At 45.3% G+C, this 16,650-nt stretch overlaps 1 protein-coding gene and 1 long non-coding RNA gene across 3 annotated transcripts; one reads left to right on the top strand and one right to left on the bottom strand.

Annotated features, from left to right (window-relative positions):
* The first annotated feature begins 1,510 nt into the window (after window positions 1-1,510).
* Window positions 1,511-6,858, top strand: rgcc (regulator of cell cycle). 2 transcript variants are annotated; one of them, XM_041056623.1, is made up of 5 exons: window positions 1,513-1,701; window positions 2,006-2,179; window positions 4,687-4,794; window positions 5,018-5,080; window positions 6,056-6,858. In XM_041056623.1, exons 1-5 carry the CDS (start codon window positions 1,674-1,676, stop codon window positions 6,061-6,063), a joined length of 381 nt encoding a protein of 126 aa, XP_040912557.1. In that variant the 5' UTR covers window positions 1,513-1,673; the 3' UTR covers window positions 6,064-6,858. The 2 variants fall into 2 exon arrangements, with proteins under 2 accessions (XP_040912556.1, XP_040912557.1); XM_041056622.1 differs by lacking the exon at window positions 6,056-6,858 and having other exon boundaries at window positions 1,511-1,701; window positions 5,018-5,091.
* A 4,416-nt stretch (window positions 6,859-11,274) lies between these two features.
* LOC121194062 lies at window positions 11,275-16,650 on the bottom strand. The gene is made up of 3 exons (XR_005895349.1): window positions 16,341-16,650; window positions 12,100-12,129; window positions 11,275-11,402 (listed from the first exon to the last, which is right to left on the bottom strand). It is a non-coding gene; the product is annotated as an uncharacterized LOC121194062 (long non-coding RNA).

Here is a 16,650-nt window from a genome sequence, read left to right on the forward strand (position 1 = left end):
AGAGTCAACAGACACGTGCAGCTGCAAACACATGGCGTGTTTATCCATTTGCTGATCACGTTAAACTGGGCACTGGAGGTGTGAAAGTCTCAGCATGGCTGTCCTGCATGCTACTGATCTGCGAAGACAAATTCATTCACAGATAGCTTTATTGGACAACTGGCTGTCTGGGGCTTTGGGCAAACTGATGAGAACCAGCTGTTTGTCTCTGTGTGAGCTGACTGTGGGAATAATTATTCAGAGATCAGAGCTGCTAGAAGTTCACATGGACCTTTTAGCAGATTATCCAGTGGATTGATTATCAATCAGTGGACAGACCGCTGAGGTAAATGCTCACTTACTTTCTGGGTCTTTTAACCCAACCAGCACATGAAAGTTCACCATTATGGTTGTAGCACTGCTTCTGTTTGACCAAACTAAATTGCCTTGGAAGTGACTTCTGAGGTGTAATGTTAACTCCACCTGCTGGTGAAGACTGTGATAAACTCAAAAGGCCTGAAACAAGCAAGTAAGGGGAGTGTGAAGCTAAACAGTTTGTGTTGCTGAACTTTTTGGAAAAACCATCCCCCCAGGTTCCAAACTTCAGATGCAACTGTGACACTGCACCACCAGATGTCGCTCTTACTTCACCTCTGCCTTAGATCAGACACAGACAAAACATCTGTCAGTCTGATAAAGTTTTCTTTGATAGAGGCCCACCTGATAAGATCACAGGAGATCACGTGATACAAAGCCAGGAGATTTACAAGACTTTCAAGATGCTGTCTGAGTACAGCGCAGTGAAAAACCTAATACATAATTCTCAGCTACAGTAATTTCAACTATCTGACATACTGTCAGGTGCCTCTGGAATGTTTTGTGTTTTACAAACTGTTCACCTTTTTGTTAATTAATATGAATTAGTAAATTAATAAACTATATAACTAGTCAAATAAATATACTGGAATGAAAAGTACAGTATTTGCTTTTGAATTGTAGTAAAGTAACATAAAAGGAACATAAGGGTCGCAATCATACTCAAGTAAAGCTGAACCCTCCATATGTGATATACACGTTCTACGTATATATATTAAATCTAATTCTAATCATTTCCAGCTGCACATCACTGACAATGATATAAAGGGTTCAGAGAGTGTTGGCTCCTCCAGGGTCTGACTCTCAGTCACAGTTTGGCCTCGTTCTGTTTGGATCTGCCTGGTGATAAAATCTGAAAAGCTGTGGGTCATGATTATAAATATCTGTGTATTACACCGCTGCTCGGAGAGTGACACACAAGTTGTTTACAAACACACTTTTATGAGGGAGACGTCAGGAGTGTGTAACTTCAACCGGGAAAACTTTTATTGGTCACTGCGCACGCGCGCACGCACGCACGCACACACGCACGCATGCGCACACACACACACACACACACACACACACACACACACACACACACACTCCCCTCCCATCTCTGCTTCGGTTGTCACCGCCCTCTCTGAGCAGGGCTCGTTAAAAAGCGGCAGTCTTCGGGCGGCAGGGTTAGTTGAAGACCTTCAGGAGTGTTTTACACAGGAGGACAGAGGGGGACTTTACACTGAGGGACATATATATACATATATATGTATATATAAAAATATAACACAGACCTTTCAGGACAGTACTGGATAATCTCTAACCCGACTACTTGAACCATGAAGTCTCCAAAGCTTAAACCTCAAGGTAAGTTGTATTTTTAATTAGTAATAACTGTAAGAATGAATGTTTGGTGTTCATTGTCACTGTAGTTTCAAAGTCCAATAACATTCCTGTACTGAAGTATTTAAATATAACATTGCAATAGAAAAGATCCTGATCCTGCATTTAATGGATTTATAGAGTCAAATATTCTCATTGCCATAATATTAGGTTACACTACCACAGTCTAACTGTGTGCTGGTGGCTCTGTTGTCAACCTTAGCTGTCTCTCATAAATATATTAAAGAAAAAAAACTTTTTTTATACTTAAATTTGCGTTTTCTTGCAGCGAAGTTCGTCAACGAGGAGGATCTGAACGACGTGCTGTGCGAGTTCGACGCGGTGATCGAAGACTTCACGTCGCCGGTGGAGAAGCGACACTTCAGGTACGACGAACACCTGAAGACCATGAAGAGGAGGAGCAGCGCCAGCGTCAGCGACAGCGGCATCAGCGACTCGGAGAGTGAGTTGGGATGAATCCTGAAGTGTGTGATTCTGTTTTCCTAATGTGACAAGAAAAGCAGTGTCAGATATTGTATATGGACCGTGTTATGATATATATGTCGCTTTTATCATGGTTCATGTCATATGGATAAAGCTGCTCATCCCACACCTGCAGGTTCCGGACTGAATCTTGTCTCTCGTTAGTTCAAACTGTGAACCGACGCCTCAGACTCCAGAACGGAGATCAGGCTCTGCACAAACCACATAGTTATGGTTTGGATGTCATCTGTCACTTATGGCTGATGGTCTGAGGAGGTTCTGCCCACTTTCCCATCAGATACAGTCCCAGGAAGTGACTGCTCACATCATTTTCTTTTTATCAGAGGCTCATGAACTTTGCCTCATTCATGCTTCTTCTCTGCTGGAGTCAGCTTTACTCCGTTTCCCCCTTCACGGCACTGTAATACCTTTGCCCTCTGTGCAGGATCTTATAATGTGCAATAAAGAGGGCAGCCAGGTCTACTGGTAAACTGTTGCACATGCAGATATGCATGTATGTATGTATGTATGTATGCTCACACATGCAATTACACAGAGAGAAACAGAGAGACAGAGAGAAAGAGCGAGAAAAACCCCTGATCCTTGCCCAGAGATTTTGGGTTAGATTAAGCTGCTGCTGCATATTTTGGCACATCTGCCCCCACATTGTGGCTGCGCCTCTAAGGTTTTACTGTCAGACATTACTATATTACTCTACCATACAGTGTTTTAAAATTCTCCTTCCCCAGCTGCAGAACTGGCCCCAGGCTGACTCTAACCCGAACGGGAGAGCCTCATATGCTGACACATCGAGAAAAATATGTTTCAGGTCCCCAGGAGCAAAGACAGTTTCCCAAACACGTGTGAGTGGGTTTGGATTTCCGAGGGAAGATGTGAAAAGATCTTTATGGGCCTAACATTTCTGGAACGGCGATCTGTGGAACCATTTAAACCATTTAGAGTGGAGAGAGGATGTCCAGTTAACAGGCTCTGCTGCTTTGCACATGATGAAAATCTAACTTTTCATGCTGATTTGTTTTCCTTTGAGAAAGTAATTTGGTAATTGCATAATAACTGAGGTTCCAGTGGTTTTTCTGAGGGCATCATCAGTCCCCACAATATTTATCAGTCCAGCTACAGTTTATGTAATTACTGCTTTACCTCTTCTTGTTCGAACCCGTGGCTGTGGCACCACTGAGCTTGTTGATTTGCTGAAGGGATCAGATTCCTGCAGAAGCTCTGTCCTCTCCATGGCAGTCTAATGAAGAGGGACCTGTCCACCTATTGTGTTGCAGCCTGATGGATGGATGGACCGTTGAAGGCGTAGATAAATGAGAGAGAGAGAGAGAGAGAGAGAGAGAGAGAGAGAGAGAGAAGGTAGACGACAAAAAAGAGCAGAAATGAAAACTGAGAAATTAGATGGTTTCATGTCCAAGACAAACACGGATGTTAAGGCCACAGCTGTGTGTGTGTGTGTGTGTGTGTGTGTGCACATGCACGTCTGGGTGCTCCCTGTTGTGTGTGGCGTCTGCTACCTCGCGCTGTGTGTTCAGTGCTGAGTGGTGGGAGTGGTACAGGTCAGAGAGGGGGGAGTAAGTAAGTGGCCGACATCTGAGACACTGTTAAGGTCTGCAGAGAGGAGTGAGACAGACATGGGCGGCTTTAAGTGTTGCCTAATCTTCTTTCTGTGACACACGCTTACTTCACACACACACACACAGATATCATTATCAGGAAAACTTTTTTTAGATGATTAATGATGTGAATGTCAAAAAAAACTGGTTTTAATAAATGGAGACTAACACTATCTGGTGTTGCAGAAACCAAGCTGCAAAAAGTCTGTGCTTCCTTTCCTCTCTCTTCCTGAAAATGTGTTATATCATGTGGTGGATTGAAATGTGACCTGCCACAATCAGCGTGGCCATTACATCATTAATGTGACCATCTGCATGGAGAGTTGGGTGGTACTCTGATTTAACTCAATCAGAGATGAACTTTGCTTCAGAGCAGTGGAACAGTTCCTGCCTTCAGAGAATTCTCTGCCCAGCACAGTATTTTATATATCGCTGTCACTGATTACCAGAATTGAGTTTTAGGTGCTATTATTTGCTCCGGAGTCGTCCACTGAAGCAGGGTGGAAGCTTTTGCTGTTATAAATGCAGAGCAGTTGTAATGTACTGGGATCATTTCTGCTCAGGGGTCAGAATTGGAGTCGGCTTAAAGTATTTTTGTATTTTTTTGTCTCAGTTTGTGTAAACAAGTGTCTGTCTGTGCAAATACAAGCACATGCATGTGTGTGACAGGCCACAGAGGAAGGGTGTCATTAGAGGAGAATGCGATGATTACACACTGAATCTGCTCCTCTGACACAGATCAGATTTGTGTGTCTGTCTGTGTGTGTGTTGTGTGGGGTGCACTGAAAAGTGAGCACTCACCTCATCTAATTTGTCTGCTCTTTGTCTCTTTGTCTCTCCGTCTTCCTGACAGGTGCAGAGTCGCTCAACAGAAACAGCTTCAGCTTCAGCGACGAGCGGCTGAATTCCCCCACTGTGCTCTCACCCGCCACCACCTCTCCCCCTCTTCTGTCACCCAAACGTGAGCTACACCCCTCATTCTTAAACACACACAGTTTTGACTTTCTGTAATGATGTGAGATGGTTTACAAAGTATAAATCATTAAGTGGAAGACACAGAAGACACACATATAGAAGCGTCCAGCTCCTGTCTGCTGTCTAATGTTTGATTAAAGATGCTTATTATAAAATTCCTCTCTATCCTCACTCTGAAGTCTGAATCTCTCTCTCCTTCTCCCTTGCAGCCAAACTCGGCGACACTAAAGACCTGGAGGACTTCATCGCCGACCTTGACAGGACATTAGAGAGTAAGTGCTAATGCAACCTAGCTGTCAGGACCCCTGATGAATTAGCCCGTGTGCAGGCGCCGCCCGCTACTCGGAATTAACAGGCTCGCTTGTTCCCTATGTCAGTTATGTTAACGACCACTCATAAAGTGACACAGGAGTCACTCGCCTTAGGTTTCCAAGAAACAATGATGTGTCAGGAGCATGACGGAGCAGGGGCCTGTTACGTGGACCATGAGGCGTCTGGGGTTACGCTGGAGAGAAAGGCAGCGGATCCATTTTCACTCTGTCGCTCAGCTTTGAAAAAAGCAAAGTGCTGCTACCAACACCATGCAATTTGCACACACCACATAGCACTGTGAACTGTGGCTTTTCTATTTTGTCCCATCCTTTTCTCCCCTCGTCCCTTTTTCATATGCATGTTTATCACTTCAGAAACACAGAAGTCTGTGAATGTACTTGCATGATACTGTAACCTGAGAAGCAACAGGGCGTCACTTAGCAGCTTCCAGAACGTCATGGATGATGGACGTACAGTACATGGCTGATTCGTGTTGGCCCTCCTCTTTACTACGGGGCCTGTGAGTGTTGGAACTTGCATCAGAGTATGAGGAATGTGTGCTGGTGCAAACCTGGGCTGAAATTCCAACTGTAAATGTCAGGAATGGAATGAGACAGACGTGGGAGTTGAAACACTTTTCTTATTTTCGTGTTTTTTCCTTCCACCGCCCTGCTCTGCTCTGTGTTTTGGACACTGAATGTCCGTCTTTCACAGCTCACGCGCGTCCCCGGTTGGGGGCTGGACACTCAGTCAGCCAGTCGGGCAGTCAGCCAGCCCCCTGTTAGTCCCGGAGAATGGCGTGTTTATTAGGGCCACCAATGTTTACGATGACCAGTCTGTAAAACTGAATGTCCACCGCTCTGAGAATAGAGTCAGAGCCAGGGAGCCAGGGAGTCCAGTTCTAATCAGGTCTGTCTGTCTCTGTCTGTTCTTAGGCATGTGACACGGAGGCTCACAGTCATCTGGGAGTGTAGCCATGAGAGAGGGAGGGAGTGGATGTCTGGACTCCCCCTGAAAATGCACCTGCCCCCCACACTGAAAACCACCCAACAGGATACAGCTGGATGGCACAGCAACTGCCAAGTGGCTCCACTGCGGCATCAGGTCTAGCCAGCGCTCTCCTAAAGTTAATCTGGCAGTGCTCCACTGAATCCAGGCCACCTGGCTCCTGGGCTGTAAGGACTGCAGGAAGGGTCAAAATTAGCATTGTAGGGAACCTGAGGACAAGAATACTCAGCAGCCATGAGGTAATGGACTCCATGAGACGCTGTGAAGAATGACAACATAGATTATATGCTACAAGAGTCACTGGAACTTTATGGTCAGAATCATATCATCAACCCCCCCCTCCCACACCCACACACACACACACACACACACACACACACACACAGACCAGGTCACACTCCCTCATCTGAAACTTGAGCTGGAGGATTATTTAAAATGGCTTTTTATAATAGAAATATATTTGTAATTTTATAGAGCTTCTTATTGTAAATGTATGTCTTTCTTTTTTTGTGAAATATATTTTTGTATCTTGTGTAAATAATAATTGTTCCAAATTCTATTTGCCTTGGTATTAACAGGACAGTCAGATTAAGATTTGACACTCGTTGACTGGAATAAAGTTGGTTACATGTTTAAATGTGAACTGAAAAAACTGGAAAAGTAAAATGTGTATTTAATACAGCTAATGCCTGCCAGAGACAACATTAAAGTATGAAATATTGATCTTTTAGTAGCACCTGCCTCCTGTGTTTTGCTTCTTTGGGCCTCGGTGTCATGTAACTCTGATCTGATTGTAATCTGTACCTCTGTATCTCTGTTTAGCTTTATTATCTCCATTTTACTTTCTCTTGCTCTCAAGCTCTTCAACCTGCCTATGTGTTGTACACTCTGCTAAATACAGTAGAATAACTTACCTTAAGTTAAATGAAATGGCCTGATTCACACTGACGTTCCATCTGTTCAGTGTGTCCTGTGCGATAAATAAAAAGTCCTTATATCTATGGTAAAATCAAATCACACAAGTAGGTATTGATTTCTTCTGGGGGAAGAACCTGGCTGAGTGGGAGCAGTAACACAGTGGGGATCTTTGAATGACAGCTGGCCCCTCTCCACCTCAGTGCTTCATTAACCCACCAGCACCAACACCACTTCCCTGGTGTGTCCTTCTCCCGGCCTCCCTCGGTTTTTCAGTGACCTGCTGATCTCCCTCCCAAACTGCAGCTTCCTTTTCAGAACCAAGGCCAAGTTAGAGCTGTGAACACAGGCAGACAAACCACATGAGAGCTACATTTTCATTTTTCATGTTGTGTGGACAGAGTTTTGTTCTGTAGACCACCAAAGAAAAAGACTCCCCAAAATAGAACAGCATGGAACAGTGCAGGAAGAGGCTGGACATTCACTTAGTCCCAAGAATGTAAACTCATACATGCAACAGCACACACACACACACACACACACACACACACACACACTGAAATAGATATGACAAGTCTCCTACCTTCTGTGCTCATTAATCAACCACTCAACAAAGCAGCGACTTATGTAACTTCTGCAGCAACGTGGTCTATTTCCAGAGGTGGAGGGAGACAGGAGGGTGGGACCCCTTCCAGGCCCCGGCAGCAGGTGTGGCTGAAGAAATCTCGTGTCAGAGGCACCCCTCCGTCTGTTGACCACCAGGGGTCAAAGATCAGTCACTAAGGGCAGGTTCGTTTCCATATTGGTTCTGTAGCAGCAGTGCAGCAGGTGCAGACAGACCTGGGACCACAATCAAATCTGCAAGAGACAAACTGGGAAAAGAATCTGTGCAGAAGAGGCCAACATATCCTCACCTGTGTGGGTCAAACAGCCACGAACAATGGATCCCACTTTTTCTATAATTCAGTTCTCCCTGCCTGGCAAAGGCAATATTTCAAATTCCACTCTATAAGTTTGTAACACGGGCTTTAATTTTTCTCTGCACACTAAGGAAACCCTGCTCACACCACGCCGACATCTTCTTTAGAAAGCTCCTCCGGAGAGTGTTACTTCTCATGGTCAGTAAACTGATTTTCATGTGTAAAATTGGTGGAGTGGCCCTTTAAACTTTGTTGATCTTGATGCAGTTATGTGTCCACACTTGGTTGGCAGCTGCCTTGCAGAGGAAGAGATTATACCTCCCTCCTTTCCTCCAGCCAGTTACTGACCCTCTGCGCTGATTTCTGCTGCAGCCTTTGATTTTATTTCACATGAAGTCTCGTGTTTTGAAGTGTTCGAGTGAGACCGCAGCCCGCTCGCTGAGAGTCCCTCGCAGCTGTGCGTGGCTGCTGCTCACAGCCTGTGGATCCGGGGCAGTACTATCACTGCATGCCAGTTCGCTAATCTGATGGCAGGAAGCTGGCATGGAGACCTGTCTCCGTGTTGTTTCTTCACCACAGTTGGCAGAGGGAAGCTGTGGGCACTGTCCCACTGTGAGTCCACCTATCTGTGCTGTTCTGCACCATGGGCACGGTGTTTGGAGGATTCCTGCCCCAGGCTGGGCAGCTGGCACCCATCTGAGGGACCATGTTGACACAACTCATGATCCCCTGAGGACGGGGGCGAGGGGACCTTCCCTCTAAAACAACCCGAGACCCCCCCCCCCCCCCCCCCCCCCACTCCCACACACACTCCCACACACACACACACACACACACACACACACACACACACACACACACACACACACACACACACACACACACACACACACACACACACACACACACACACACACTCTGGCAGCAGTGGGCATCTTTTTGGCAGCCTGGGTCAGTCCTGCAGAAGTGTTGGCCTTGGCAGAGGACAGTCTGTTCAGGCAGAGGGATGGAAGTGTGGGAAAGTGGAAGTCAGGCAAGAGAACGAAGTGAAGTGGAGGGACGGACAGATTTAGAAAGCTAAGGTGCATGAAGGAACCAGGGGACTGAAAGACAGACATCCTGAATCTGACATCCCTATTCCTATGGGAGGCCCTTCAAGGCTGCTGTAGAACTCTTTCTATGAATAGGCTGGGCAGAGACACAGATGTGTGTCCACATCACAAAGAGACAGGAATATACAGAGTCAAATATCAGGTTCAGCTGTCCACCATGTCTTCATGTCAGTGGAGTCCAGATGTTCTGGCAGAGGACAGAGAAGGGAACATTAATGAGTGTGTGTGCGTGCGCGTGTGTGTGTGTTTTCATGTTGGTCTGTACATATGTGAATTTGTGCATGATAATGTTAAGTTTGATGTGTAGGACATGCTGTGCACATACTGTAGTTGTGTGTAGACTGTATGTTTGCACATACATGTGTGACACATGCATGTCTGTGGCTGTTTACCATGTTTACACACCAAATGTGTGAATAAGAGCTCTCACCCCTCATAAATACAGCAAACATGATTTGGTTTTTCGGGCTGTGAAGTGGCTGAGACCCTGACAGAGAGGGTTCAGAAGGATTATTAGAAGAACGGCAGCCTAGTAATTTGTTCAAGGATGTTGAAGCTGAAAAGAAGATGAGAGATGATCTAAAATTATACTGAGTTGGATTTTTGAGCAGTTTAATCACAGACGGTACGACCACATTGGAAAGCAACTTATTAATGTTATTCACCAACATGGGCACAGTTCTAACATGTACATGTTTCACGTGCACAGACAGGAGCGTGCACCGTGGACCTCTGAACTCATTCTTTCACCATCGTGACAGAGTCCAGACTCACTCATACGAGGACGACAGGCAGGTTCAGCTGTCATGGAGGTCATTACAGCCTGTGTGTGAGTCACACAGCCCCTCCATCTATTACCATCTCCATCATCACTATCTGACCGACTTATCTATGACCTGAGTGACTGACAGACTGAAGCAGCTGCATTACCTTGACCTGTGATAATATCTCTGATGTCTGAAAACGTAGAAACAACAAACGAGGATAAAACGTAATAATGTGTCCGTGTTAATATCATAAAGTTTATATCTGAAATCCCTTTGAATAGTGTGAACATGATGAAATTTAGCCTCATCTCCACCTTTGGGAATTAGGTCACACTGTTCTTACAGGCAGATGCTCCACACACACACACACACACACACACACACACACACACACACACACACACACACACACACACACACACACACACACACACACACACACACACACGGTCCACAGGCTGTGGCCGCTGGGAGGTCTGAACAATGCGTGGGTGTGTTGGAGCTGACAGAGCAGTGGATTTACTGCTGTGGAAGCTCATGCAGCTGAATAGAAAGCTCAGAAGCAGGTGCTAGATGGTTTTCTAAAGACTCATGGCCAAATGGAGAAATGAGACACGTCACTTTTTGGCTTGTTTTGTAACTAAGAAACAAAGCTGAATGTGTACACTGAAAAAGAAAAGGAAAAAAAATTAACATTTCAAAATGGGACAAAACATAACACAGGGTGTTATGACAACAGAATAAGTGACAGTTATGTAATGCCTGTACTTCTGCTGACGAATGACGACCTGCCTCCTTCTGTTTCACTTTCATCAGTGGGTGAGTTCTCTGAATCCCACGTCCCCAAAGTGCAAACATCAGGAACAATGTCAGCCACTTGAACATGTATGTAACCTGTGGATGAATTCATCTGGCAAACCTGGTGTTAAACGTGCTTCTCTCCACCTACCTCCGGTCCACGCGGCATGAACGTGTAATAAATGATTGCCACATTATTTTACAGTTAGTTTTGTCTTTACTTCAGTGGAGCAGCTTTGCAGCTTTTCCACGTGGCTGTAGCAGAGCACGAGCAGCGGGACGTGAGATGGGACGGTGCTGGCACACGCTGAGGAGAAGCGGTGATAACACTGGGCTTCGGGCCTGCTGAATCCCCAGACACAGCTGTCTTCTTTGGCTACTCCTGACTCAGCCTGCGCCTCCTCTGAGTCAAACTGGAAGGATTCACACGAGGAGAAACTGGGATTCTGGAGAAGGACAAAGATTTGACTTTATGTGTTTGATCACAGATAAGTAAAGACTCTTCATTAGCAGCGAACCTGAACATGAGGAAACCCACTGTTAGAGTTGGTAAAACAGAACCAGATAAAAACCAGATATGACTCATGCCGTACACGTTCGAGTGACCAGCTCGTAGACTCTGAGTCAGAGTGTGCGGCTCGTCAGCGTGAAGTGAGAGTGAGCCTATATTTCCAAACTGATGAGTCATCACGGTGCTGCACGTATGATGGAAGTGGTGACTGCGTTGTTTGTCCCAGCGAACATCAAGCGTGAGAGAAATCACTGAAAAGGAAAATTAATAGAAGTGTAATGAGTCTGATTAGTGTTACAAATAACTTCCTGTATGTGATAGCTGTGTGATGTGTGTGTGACCTCAGGACACACAATATAAGTCTCCTCTGACCTCTGCTATACGTGTGTGTGTGTGTGTGTGTGTGTGTGTGTGTGTGTGTGTGTGTGTGTGTGTGTGTGTGTGTGTGTGTGTGTGTGTGTGTGTGTGTGTGTGTGTGTGTGTGTGTGTGTGTGTGTGTGTGTGTCTGCGCCAGGCAAATCCCAGATGGCCCTGTTCTGTCATGGCCCTCCTTCCTGTTGTCAGTCTGGTCTGTCTGCTTCCCATCTGCTGCTCTCTCCATTTCCTTCCATTCATCCTTCTGTCTCTCTGTGACTTATTAACTGCCTGAAACCAGCTCCGTCACAGATTAAACAAAACCTCAGTTTCTGCTCCGTTTCCCTCCCTCTTCCTTTTTTTTTTCTTGAAGAATCCTTCATTATCATCCAAGTATGTTTTTTACACATACAGGAAATTAATCCTCTGCATTTTACCCACACCACTGCTGTGTTGTTACTCTACAGGATCATTCCAAATTATTACTACTCAAACCTAGAGATACAGACAGGAAACGTGTGGAGAGATAAACGGAGGTGACGTGCAGCAGATCTACCCTGCCAACATGTGCTCATGTGGTAAGAGCATACTCACCCAGTTCATTTCCGGGATCTGGGAACATCACTGAAAACAAGACAGAAGAGTTCATTTACAAAACAGAAGACAGAAGACGGGACCAGAAACAGCCAGACAATCACACAAACCCTCAGGTTAGCTCAACTTCACAGAGGATAAACAACAGCAAACAAACTGTCACCCAAACATTTTCTGTAGTTGTGTGCACTCAGTTTTCCTGTGCACTGAGGGATCATAACAACAGAGGTGCAGTCACTTTGGGTTTTCCTCTAAATACAAGACTTAGATTATTGACTTGTTTTCTGTGTGTGTTATTGTCTGGCTGCTCGTGTTTCTTGTCCCATTGGAGCAGAACATTTTCTCACAACCAGTAGAAACTAGAAACAAGTTGTAGAACTTTCTTTAAGGGAAACGTAAAGACAGAGATACACACAAAAAGACCATCAGATAAGAAAGAGATGTCTTATCTGAGTGACCATGAACAGTTCCTGCTTTGTCCTGATGCACTTGATTGACTGTAGTGTATCAGTAAGTTTCCCACTGTGTGACAGTCAGAGAATGTTAACCACTGATGAAATTTGTCCCCTCTTAAGTCCTGAATTTCCCTCAGTGAGGCCACAATGATCTCTCTCTTCTCTCAATAGACTCCTCACTCATCTGTTCCAGTGGTGCCAACAGGATTAAACAGAGAGGGGGAGAGATCTCCCCCCTCCTTCCAGAGAGGGAGAGGCTGACAGGGCAAAAGGGTTTCCTCCTCTTACTGTGGGCAGATTAAACGTCTACTTCACCAGTTTTCTAACCAGTTTAAGAGCAAGGACAGCGACTTTCTGTAAACTGATCGAAATCATTATACAATATGTGGCACTCAGACATTAGAGTCAGGGATATTAGAGGTGTGTGTGGTGCTGCTGAGGCAGTGAAAGACAAGCTGTCCTCCACAGATTCCTGGTCCCTTACACCCAAACCACGATCTGTGGGAACACGCAGAGCCTCGCTCACACTGACCTCACCGTTCAACCCCACATCCAAAAATCAGCTGAAGCAGGTTTGAGTGCAGTTGTAGTGACCGCTGCGTCTAACGTCTTATTTTCTGAGGAGAGGAATGAGAAAGGGCAGAGGGGGAATCTGCTGAGAGCCTGAACTCTCGCTGGATGAGGCTTTAAATGACCTAACACATGTTTTTGCATGGCCGAGGCAACGCTCTACAATTTGCATATATTTCACTTTGACTACATTTTCCTAGGAAGTGAATTTGTGTGTGGTTTGATGTCCTGTTTGTAATGTTGCCACTGGTTTCTCTTCATGCTGGTTAATAAATAAAAACACGGAGGCATCTGAAACTTCCTCCATCATAGAAATTTACTAAGCACATGATTGTTCATTTATTCATTTATTCACAGGTGTTTTATCATCAGTGAAACCGTAGGACGAGGGAGAAGTGAAAATGGAGAATCCATGAACACAGCAGCCTCTGCCAGCATCTTCATCACCATGACACAACAACAAAATTTTTTCTGTGTTAGTAAAACGTCATGTCTCTGCAAGTTGATTATCACAATGCACTGATCTTTAAAATGTATGAAGAGGACTGAGTGTAATATACAGCTGTTTATATAAATACACAATGTTTGTAACTTGCAAAGTGTATGTGATTGATTACTGTGGAATCAACAGACGCAGTGTAAATAAATCAGGGACGAGTAAACATCATTTTATCAGACAAAAGCCAAAGCTAATAATTAAGTTCCAATAGATGCTGGTTTCTCTAATCCCTCCCCCTGCTTTCACTTCTCCTCCCATCCTTCTGTTCTTTCTGTCCCTCCCTGTCTCTCCCCCACCCCGCCCCCCACTAAGCTCCTCCACCCTTCTTTCAATGCGAATGTCTCCTTTTCACAGCTACTGTAAACTTGTCCCTGTCTATTGTCTTTCGTACCTTTCTCTATCATTCTTGTCTGCACTTCTGCCCAACACGGCCTCTGGCGTTTCTAAGGAGGGTGGGTTTACTTTTTCTACTTCTCTTTACCCCCGCCCCCCCCCGCCCCTCCCTCTGCTGCCTGCCCCTTGGCCAGGTTAGAAAGGTGGGTCAGGGTTTAGCTCTGGGCCAGAAGCAGCACCCTGTCATTAATGTTGAGTTTACAAGTGACCAGACTTTCCATGGGAACTGGACCCTGGGGTGGGTGTGGGGTGGGTGTGGGGTGTGTGGGGAGGCCTCACTGCAGCTCACCTGACTGATGGTGATAAATTACGTCTCAGGTTCGTTGTTTAACACACATGCACTGATACAAATGCACAGATTCAGTGTCTTTTTAACACATTTGAATGTTCATGTGCTGTTGAATTGTACTGAGAGGTGTTTCTGTTATTTTGTCCACCACATTTCCATCAGTGAGGGCAGGTTAAATAACAGAAACCTCTCTGTGTAAAAAGCAACACGGTTCAACAGCATACGAGCATGTAACTGTCAGAGAGCAGTGAGTCTGAAGCACGGATGCTGAAATCATGTCTCCATGTTCCATTTGATATGAAACACTGATGAGCGGAGCTTAGCGTGAACACAGCTAACAACGTGTGTGATACACACAGGTTTGAATGACAGCAGTGATTTTAGCAGAAAGGTGAACACTTTGCATTTACCTGCAGTTACCACTTCAACTGTCACCTCAGGGCAAAGTGTCCCATTTTATCCTGAACTGCAAAACTTAAAGGAGCCTGTTTCATCTTCAGAAGTCCCTGCAGGGCACCAGTGAAATCCCCGCTCTCCCCATAATTACTGCCCAATACAGGCAGTGACAACAAGCCAAACTCTGTCCTCTCTCTTACAAAGCTCAGCTCATTGATTTTAGCCTCCTGCCTGATGTGTGTGTGTGCGTGTGTGTGTGTGTGTGTGTGTGTGTGTGTGATTTGTTCTGTGCAGTCTTGTCCAGATTTATGTTTTTTTCATTTTCTCAGACAGTAAATTAAAGTAGGACAGGCCTGTGTTTAAATCAGTAAATCCAGCTTATTCTGTGTTTGTAGGTGTGCGACCCAGTGCTTCCCCATTGTTCATAAATCACGCTCCATCTGCCAAAGACTGGGATCCAGAATCTGCCCGTAAATCAGTAAGATTTCCTTTTTCAAATGCACCTTTCATCAGCCGAATCTGGTGAGTGGAAGAATAATAAATTACTGTCAAATTAAAAGATTTCATCACGCCCTCCCTCCCAGCACAAATAAACACAGGAGAGAGTTGAACTAGATGCTGAATGCTCCCCGTCCTCTCAGAGCTCTACTGAATGAATTTAACCACGCTAATATTACAGGTGTTGGTTAGAGATTTTATCATTTCTTTTATTTTACACAGGCTCTGCTTCCCCCTTGAAATCCTTTATTACTCGACCATATTTAACTTCCCTGGACTGTAGAACATGCTGTTCTTTTCTGTTTTTGTAAAGCAGAACTTCATCATAGATTCAACACACATGCAGACACAGTTCTGTGCAGCACCTCTGAAGATGCATACACTGAATAATCTCGAATGGAACAAACAGCATTATGCGCTGCACACACAGAATTTCCTGTGAACTGTCCTCGTTCACTTTGAACAACATGTGCCGGTGAGTCTGCAGTGTGATCAGATCGGGAGGCGAGGAGCTGCACGGAGGCTCTGCTCGGCCTGCGTCGGTTGGCAGAGGAGGAAACTCTGCTCACTCACAGAGGCATTTCCTGACTGTTGAGGTAATTAGGCCCATCAAGCCTCAGACACACAGGAATAACCCAATCTAACAGTGGCTGCACTAATTAGAGCTGTTAGTGCTGCTTGGAGAACGGCCAGTTCCTCTGTAAAATGAGTGAACAAGAAAACTATGTTAGTGTTGCTATTTGTGTTTCTCCAGTCTTTGTAATTTCCCAGTCCATTAGGCAGCAAAATAATATTAGAGACTATTATTAGAGGAGGGGAAATCATCAGTAGCAGTAATGCTGGGTAATGACATTTAAGCAGGGAGGCAGGGAGGGGACAGGGCAGGACGGAAAAACATCTTCCCTTGTTATTCCAAAACAGGCCTGACTCCTGGCCTGTAGTGAACTTCCTGGTCTCAGTAAAGGAGTAAAGGTCAAGACAGACACACACAGAAACACAGTCCACTACTGTTACCGTGTTGTCTTCGAGAGGTAACGTCTCCAGAGGAATGCATGTGTGGGTGTGGGGTGAATGAGAGATGAGGATAAAGGCCTGATTTTGGCCTTTGTCGCTCACACAAACTGTAGAAAACCTTCTCTACCTGTCACCGTTTCGCTGCTTCATTCATCATCATTATGGTCATTACTGCCTCTCTCCTCAGGGCTGCTGCTGCTGCTGCTGTTGGGGATAAGCTCTGGCTTAGACACTGTCTGCAGGACGCTACACTTCTGAGGTCAGCGGCTGCAGCTCCACCCCTGTTTGCTGCCTGTGGGGAGAAAAAGAAAAGAAAGACAGATGAGGCATAAACACAACGAAAGACACACAAAGACACAACACGTAGACTGTGCTGCTGGTAGCATCTTTTCTTTCTTCATCATTTTCTTTCATCGAGAGAGCACTGCAGAAGGAGA

The sequence above is a fragment of the Toxotes jaculatrix genome, chromosome 15 (genome assembly GCF_017976425.1).
Source record: "Toxotes jaculatrix isolate fToxJac2 chromosome 15, fToxJac2.pri, whole genome shotgun sequence".
Lineage (NCBI taxonomy): Eukaryota > Metazoa > Chordata > Actinopteri > Toxotidae > Toxotes > Toxotes jaculatrix.

Excerpts from the sequence above, each read along its gene's own strand:
- rgcc (XM_041056622.1), top strand. The coding sequence starts at position 1,674 with ATGAAGTCTCCAAAGCTTAAACCTCAAG. Across the intron at positions 2,180-4,686 it reads CGGCATCAGCGACTCGGAGA|GTGCAGAGTCGCTCAACAGA; the intron begins GTGAGTTGGGAT and ends TCTTCCTGACAG. Across the intron at positions 4,795-5,017 it reads CCCTCTTCTGTCACCCAAAC|CCAAACTCGGCGACACTAAA; the intron begins GTGAGCTACACC and ends TCTCCCTTGCAG.